At 39.2% G+C, this 8,265-nt stretch overlaps 1 protein-coding gene across 6 annotated transcripts in view; it reads left to right on the top strand.

Moving 5' to 3' along the window:
- MTA3 (metastasis associated 1 family member 3) overlaps nucleotides 1–8,265 on the top strand; it is a 212,038-nt gene that overhangs the window by 140,260 nt on the left and 63,513 nt on the right. For all 6 annotated transcript variants that reach the window (XM_032352843.1, XM_032352842.1, XM_032352838.1 and 3 more), the window contains exons 7-8: nucleotides 286–388; nucleotides 3,681–3,780. In XM_032352843.1, the coding sequence (XP_032208734.1) occupies nucleotides 286–388; nucleotides 3,681–3,780 (203 nt within the window). The remainder of the gene's footprint in view (nucleotides 1–285; nucleotides 389–3,680; nucleotides 3,781–8,265) is intronic.

The following is an 8,265-nucleotide window of genomic DNA, read 5'->3' as shown; positions in this document are numbered from 1 at the left end:
GAGTGCTTTCCTTTTTGTCTTCGAATCCCTCAGCATGAGGCTTCGTGCCTCACACATACAGCAGGTACTCCGGAAATAAAGGTTACTGACTAAATGAAGATCTCAAATGATTGGTTTAGTGGTATTATTATCCATTCACTTTACAAAGTGTCCATCTGCTGTCTGAAAGAATGTACCAGAACCACAAACTTGACCTTACATTGTGAATGCCGTGGTGACCACAACACCATATGTGACAGTTGCCTTGTTAAGTAACACGACTCCATTCCCTTTGTTCTCGGACAGGAGAGTCAGATGAGAGGGAACAGTCCAAATTGGAAGTTAAAGTTTGGGATCCAAATAGCCCACTTACGGATCGACAGATTGACCAGTTCTTAGTTGTAGCACGGTAAGTATGGCACTATTGAGTCAAGAAGTATCTTTTCTTTTTAGAAGAGAATTTATAGGTGTATGTATATTCCTTCCCTTGTATTCTACCTTTTCCATTGGTTGTGTTCTTTTTCTAATTATGTGAGAAGACCTAATTATACATCACACCACTTCCTAAATATGATTAACCATTAGTTTTTGCTTGAGAATAGATTTATTAATTTACTGATTAAGAAACATAATAAATGCTTCTTGTAAAAATTTGACCACTAAGGAACAGTATAAGTGAAATTCAATACCTGAAATCCCTTGTCTTTAATTAGAGCAGTTATCTCTTTTACTCTAGACTGGAACTATTCAGGTGTCAGTGGTAATGTGCACCTTGAATTCCTCTTACAGCACTTGCCTATGAGTAGGGCCTATTGCTAAGCCTGTGGCTTTCCTTTGAGAGTTTTGTAAGTCTTTATAAGGCTGTCTGACTGACTTACCACCACCCTCACCTACCTTCCCTTTTAAGAAAATGAATGGGACAAAAATTCATTTTTATTTTTCAATTATAAAAGTTAAATGATGCTCATGGGGGAATTACTGCAAAGCAGATGGTAAATGAGATTATCATAGCATTGTAAATAGTGGAAAAATTGGTAAGTGAATTGAGGCATATTCAGTGGTAGAATATTACTTTACAACAATGAAAATGAATGAATTAGAGGGATATATAGCAATGAGATAAATCTCAAAAATAATGTTAGTGAAGATAGACATGGTATGATCACCTATAAAAAGTTTTACAGTGTACAGACAGTGTCTCATTTCATGAGTGGGCATTATAGATGCATATGCTTATTACATGTATGAATTCTAAGAGTGGGAATAGGAGGCTCTAAAATTTCTAGTATTTATTTTCTTAAAAAATTAAACCAAACATGGCAAAATATTAGAGTCAGTTAGATGTAGATATGATTAGAAAGGTCTTCATTATGTTCTGTAATTTTCTGTGGAACTTTTATCATAACACAAAGGGGAAAAGGACCTCAGCCCACCTTAACGCTGTCCCTAGTGTCTGTCTCCTTAGAAGTCACACTTCATGTTGGTGGCTGGGCATTGAGACTCCAGCGCCCGCACATCTGGCTTCTGGTGATTGGATGGAGACCTGAAGTACATTGTTGGGGAAGCCAGTCCAGGGGGTAGATGAGATTGAAGATTTGGGAGTGGGAATGAATCATTGGTGGAACCACACTGGCCTAGAGACTCCAGACAGGTTATCCAGACCTGGGATTATTTAGTAGACATTGCAGTTTCAAATTTGATTTTCATTGTTTTTTCCTCTTTCTGATCGCCAAGGACCATAACATTTCCTTTTTCCTTGAAGCCAGCATGAGAGACACCATGAGAGACACTACCAAAGAGATGCACCTGGCCCTTGTTCAATTTTTGTTTTAAAAAAGACGCTCTAAATACAAATGAAAGACCATAATCAGATACCATTGCATGTCCCACTAGAGTGACTAAAATTTAAAAGGCAGGGCATTGGTAAAGAGGGGGGGCAGCTGGCTCTCCCCCGTCATGCTGGTGGGAGCGGAAGTTGGTGTCATCAGACACCCACATCCTTTACGTTTCACTCCTGAATGTGTACTCAGCGGACGTGCATACATGCACCTGTGCACCAGGAGATACACATACAGATGGCATAATGACACTACCCAGAGTAGCCCCAAACTGGACGCAGACATCCATCAAGAGAGTAGGGCTGGAGAAGGGGCATCAGACAAAGAAATGCTCCATGGCAAGGAGAATGAAGGAACATGGCTATAACCAGTGGCATGCCTGAGTCCATAAACCTATTTTGAACAGAAGAAGCTGGATGTGAAAAGAGTACATAGTATGTGCTTTTAGTAAGTTCTCACGTGAGCAAAACTAACCCATGGTGTTAGAATCCATTATGGGGGTTCTCTTTTGGGAAGAAGGGAGTACAGATCAGGAAGGAGCATGAGGAGTCTTCTGGGGTGCTGTTGGTGTTCTGTTTCTCGCCCTGGGTGCGAGTGACATGAATGGGTTCAGAGCAGTACTGTGTATGCTTTTATAAAAGCACCTGTGTTATATGTTGATAAGGACATTTAAAAAATTTCTTCCTTGGCTAACATGCTTAAAATACAGACAACAAGGAAAGGGAATAAAATAAAACACCAGGAGCGAGCGGCAAGTCTTGTGTTCATTTCATGCTTTATCTATGGGAAGGCCTTCTGAATCATTAAGTGAAAAAAGTAATATAATTGTTTTTTGTTTTGTTTTAATGGAAGTCTGTTATATCTTGAGCCCTCGTAGGAAGATGTTGCTACAATTGATGATACCTCATTTCAAGGGAAAAAATGTTACTGCGATTTCACAATTGGGGCTAAAAAAGTGGTCAGAGCTTGTTTTGCAATAATTGTCAAACTCTGCAGCTTTTTTACTTCTCATTTTTTTGAGTACAGCTCAGTACCAAGTTGTTTACTCCGTGGCATTTTGTAATAGGTCTTTCTTTTCTTTGTGGCACACAAATCACTTTTTCCTCCATTTCCTTATAATGACCCATATATCATAAATTGGCTTGTTGATGCTTAAATCTTACAGAAAATACTTTTTATTTAATATTTGATTCTCAAACACCCAAAAACTTATTTGACTTTTTTTTTCCTCCCTTTCCTTTATTTTTCCACCATAGCCCATATCCGTCTGACAGCTATATTGGCTGTGTAAATTTACCTGTGTAAATTTACCTGTCTTCCTGTGTAAAGAAGAGTATTGCCCAAGATGAGCCCCAGCCGTAAAGATGATGGAAAATAATCCTCTGCAGTCTGTTTAGAGGATTACCTCTTAGAGGCTGATACACTTAGGGATGACACATTTCTGAGATTGCTAGATGCAGGCAGAGATTGATTTCATCAGTGTGCTGTCCCCTGTGCCAAGGCACATTGTCTGGTGCGGTCCACTCCAGGAGATCGTCCCTGAATGACCGTTCCAAGAGCAAGAAGGAAACAAGTCCGCCTGCCCTGGAAAGGAACTGTAGTGGGGACCAGTGTAGCACTCTTCTTGGCCAACACGGTTCTTTGCACGGAAAGAAACGGGGACATCTCACCCAAGGCCCAGCATGTGTTGGAGACAAGGCTGAGCCCCACACTCGGACCTCAGGTCCCAGCCCCTGAATCCTCACTGCCGACTTTGACAATTTACATGCACTACCCAAATGCATGTTCTTTGTTTTTTTGTTTTTTAACATAAAAAAACAGCAGAGCCTTATTTTTTCCTCTTTGCTTTTGTGGATTATTCAGTGCCGTGGGGACATTCGCTCGAGCCCTTGATTGCAGCAGTTCTGTGAGGCAGCCAAGTCTGCATATGAGTGCAGCTGCGGCGTCTCGAGACATCACCCTGGTAAGTTGCTTTTTGAAATTTAGGCATTTTATTTCCTCTGCTTCTTCAGTTTTAAAGCCAGTATGGCATGTTGTGGATGGGAGAGCTTTCTGGCTCTTCGCTCTGCTAACTGCTAGGTTGATTTGGCTTGCCTGATTGGTTAACTGGGGTTAGGGTCCCCATTCCTAAGTCCCTTCTTGTGTTTGTGAGCCGAGACAAGTGAGAGTGACTGTTGATGGAGTAGCTGTGAAATGGTAAAAGAATGTTCTGGGGAAAACAGCTTAACATTCTGACCCATCTCTTTCACTTGTATGCTTTATTCCTTGTAGTGTACTTACATTGTTGAACAGCATATATACTGCGTATATACATGTACAGCGTATATAATGCTTTACAGTTTTTTCCTTAGATGTGACCACCTCTCGAAACTATTGCTAAAGGAGTTATTCTGTTGTCATGTCATTATTCAGTATCAATATTTCAATTTTCGTGTCTGTTCATTAGAAAGAGTTTCTGGTTCTGTGCATTACTTCATTACATTATGGTTGCTGCTTCTAAGACTGTTTCCTTTTTTTCCTTTCCTGATCAAGTGAAACTTCCCAAGTTCAGTTCATACCACTAATGCCTGCTGCAGCCAGACACTGAGCTAGGCTCTTGGCTTCTTTCTCTGCACCCTCCAGCAGAGTGGGCCTGCAGATTTTTGCCAATTGAAGTTAATCTGTATTTGACTACCACGACAACCATAGTAGGATGCTCATTTACAGATGAGAGAACTGAGGTTTGGTGAGGTTAAATTATTTGACCAATACCCATCACATGTAATAAATATTCCCTTTTTTCCCCCCACAATACCATGGCCCTTTACAAGCAGCTTATTCGTGTAGATCATCTTGCCTCTGCAGTTCCCTGAGACCATTTACTAATGCTGGTTACACCATCACTCATGACAACACATTGTCCATCCTGCCTCTTCTGAATACTAGTTTCTGGTATCTTTCAAGTTACCACTGTGCTCTGTTGATGATGAGCACAAATGCAAGGCTTGCCCAGAATATGCAGAAAAAATGTGAGTAATAATTTGTTTTTGGGTTCTGTTAAATTTATCATTTAGAGTTTTATGGTATAAACTTAAATACATCTTCCAATACTGTCTTCCTTTCAATTCTTCAGGCCATAATCACTACCAAATAAAATGTACCAGAAGTCCTAAAAATGTCTCCTCTAAAAATATATCTAAAACCTGACCATTCCTCTCTGTCTCAAGTTCTTCAGTGCTAATCCAGACCTTCTCACTTAGGGTGCTGATTTTCAGTACCCCGTAACAGGTTTTCCCAAGTCTGCTCTTTTAAGTTTCAATTTTCTTTTCTGATGGAATGGAATACGGTGATACGTTTTACTACTTTCTGGTTCTATTCCAATTTGAAATGCCACAATAATATAAAAACAACAATAATATAAAAACTCATACTGGAATGCACATCAGATTTGTTTCTTACCAGGCTTTCTTACACTGTAGATGATGGTGATAGCATGAATACTCCATAGCCATTACGGAGCACCTTTCTTTATGCTTTCTCGGAGACTAGACTCTTGTTCAGAAAAGCACGTTTTGTTCTCTCCATTGGTACATGAATATATAAAAGTTTAGGAGTTTCAAAATAGGTTCTTTGTTTTTTAGAACTTATAGAGTACTTTACTAAAGGAGTGAGAGTACAAATGTCATGTTTGTAAAAACCTTCAAAATCCTGTCACTGATACTTTTGTGAACGAAAACTGTATGGGATCTAATCACCACTTACATTTTTTTCCCCAATTCTAAAATCAATGTATGCTTTTATGAAAAATTGACAAATTTAGTACAGCAGCAGCCAAAAAGAAGTCTTGTTCTCATTACCCAGAGTAGAATATTCTTACCATTTTGTAATATTTCCTTTCAGCCACTCTTTGTGCATTATAAACAGTAATACCAGCAAATTACGGAATAATACAGAGGATAATGTAATAAAACTCCACATAATGCCATCTAAAACAAATGTTCATATTTTAGTTCTTTGGATTACAGAAAATTTCAACCATTATACTGTTGAGTCTCTAATATTCTCTCCCTGGTTGTGTTCTGCACGCTCCCTCCGCACCTCTGACGCCCTTCACCCCAGCCTCCTGTCAAGAGGCAGCCACTGGAACAGATCTGCTATGTTATCTACATGTAGTCCGTGTGTTTCTGGTTTCACTATGTATTTGTGTGTCTGAAAACAACATAAAGATTGTTTTGCATGGATTTCAATTTACTTTATGACATTTTGCTATTTTCCTGTTATTATAGCTATAATATATAGAGTTATATATAGCTCTGTTAATAAACACATGCCCAGCTCACTTGTTGTAAGCATTGGGTAGTATTTGTAGTACTCCTTCATGGTCTACTACACCACATTATTTATGTATTCTCTTAACGATGAACATCTGGAGTGCTTTAAAAACATTTTTTCTTTTGCTGCTACCCATAATGCTGCATTGAAAATTCCAACACATATCCTCTGTGTGTGTGTGAGCTTTCTCCCATAATAAGAATTGGAATAGTGATTCATAGGGTTCTGCTCACTTTGAATTTGACCAAATGCAGCCACGTTATTGTGCACACCAAGGTAGAAATTTATAATCCCACAAGCAGTCAGTGGATGTTTTCCTTTCCTCATCCATTCTTTTTTTTTTTTTTTAAGGTTTTATTTATTTGACAGACAGATCACAAGTAGGCAGAGAGGCAGGCAGAGAGAGAGGTGGAAGCAGGTTCCCCATTGAGCAGAGAGCCCGATGTGGGGCTCGATCCCAGGACTCTGGGATCATGACCTGAGCCGAAGGCAGAGGCTTAACCCACTGAGCCACCCAGGTGCCCCTCTTCATCCATTCTTATATTGTCTTCAGCCTTGTATATTTTCAGGCTAAAATTTTTACTAACCTGATGCTTATCTCATTTTCATGTGTTTTTTACTTAATAAGGTTAAGCAGGTTTTCATGTGTTTATTGGGTCTTCAGGGTTTTTCTTCTTTATATTTTAGATTCATATCCTTTGCCCATTCTTCACTTGCATTATTATTTTATTTTTTTTTCTAGTAACTTTAAAAGGTTATTCATACACATGATTATAAATATATCTGGAGTTTATTTTTAAGACGGGAATGAGATGTAGAAGTCTCATTGTGATTTTTTTTACCCTCTATGGAAAATAAATACAGCAACACCTTTTATTGAATTGGTTGTTTCCTCATGATTTTGTAATGCTTTCCTCTCTCTTACTTCAAGTTTTCAGATATGATCAGGTCTGCTTCTGGATTTGTAACCTATTCTCTTGTGTTGTATTGAATCTCTGTGCAAGCAACACATTATAAAAAAGCTGATAAGACCCACGTGAAATTTCTTGTTAACACACAGTGGAAGTCATTTAAATGGGAGTTTTGTACTTTGCCTCCTCCCAACATGTTTTTCCTAACAATATAAAATGAACCTTTTCATATCATAAGTATCAGAAAGGGTTTTTTTTTCTTTTTAATGTTGCATGACCATGCTTATATAGATAAACTTGTCACTTACATAGCCTCTCTTGTGGTTTAACACTGTTTAACACTGTTCTTCTGAGAGAATACTTACCAGATCATCATGGCCGATGCTCTCCCTGGTGTAGTGCAGCAGATTCCCTCCCCAGTCAGGAGTGAAGGGGCAAGGCCTAGTCTTGAGAAGCTACAGAGCTCTTTGACAGTCGGGGTTGTTCGACCGGAGCTAGGTGTGAACAGGTGAAGAGCCAGTGCGTGGGCTCTTGGTTCCCGTTCCAGCGACTCTCTGCTTCCCCCTGGTGGTGCTTAGTGGGACAGCGGATGAATTTTTTTCAAAGAGGGCAGTTTTTCAGACTCAGTATTTGTTTCTGTCCGTGAAGGCTGTTTATAGAAGAAGTACTTTAAAGAGAACATGACCTATGTACCTTAATCAGTCTAAACATCATTCTGTGTGTATCTGCTACAGTCCTGGCCTGCACGCTCCTAGGGCAGGGGCTTTTACACGCTCCAGTGTTTTCGTTTCCTTTGGTGTTTAGCAGTTGGGAAGCCACTTTGTATTGACATCTATTATCTTAAGTTGTTTACTACTCTAACTGCTACTTTTTAAAGCAGAAATGTCCTCGGAGGCCCAAGAAATTGTGTTTTGTCATGTTTGTACAGCTGGTTTCAGAGACAGGATTTGATCTGTTCTTACCTCTAACTGATATATTCCCTCTCCCAGATTACCTCTTCTCCCACACTCTCGTTAAAATGGTTTGGGCTTAAAAATCTGTATTGTTGTCTGTCTTGGATTAGGCTGCACTGAAGATCTGCTCTTTTTTCTACAGCATTGCAGTGCTTTGGTTTCCTGCTCAAACTACTCTAGGTTCAGCTTTACTTGGACTTCTATATGTTGTTCTTGGGTTGAGATTATTATTATTATTATTAAGATTTTATTTATTTGCGGGAGAGAGAGATG

Source organism: Mustela erminea, chromosome 7 (assembly GCF_009829155.1).
Source record: "Mustela erminea isolate mMusErm1 chromosome 7, mMusErm1.Pri, whole genome shotgun sequence".
In the NCBI taxonomy this organism is placed as follows: Eukaryota; Metazoa; Chordata; class Mammalia; order Carnivora; family Mustelidae; genus Mustela; species Mustela erminea.
The sequence above is the reverse complement of the archived record's forward strand: the minus strand, read 5'-3'. Positions and strand labels throughout refer to the sequence as shown.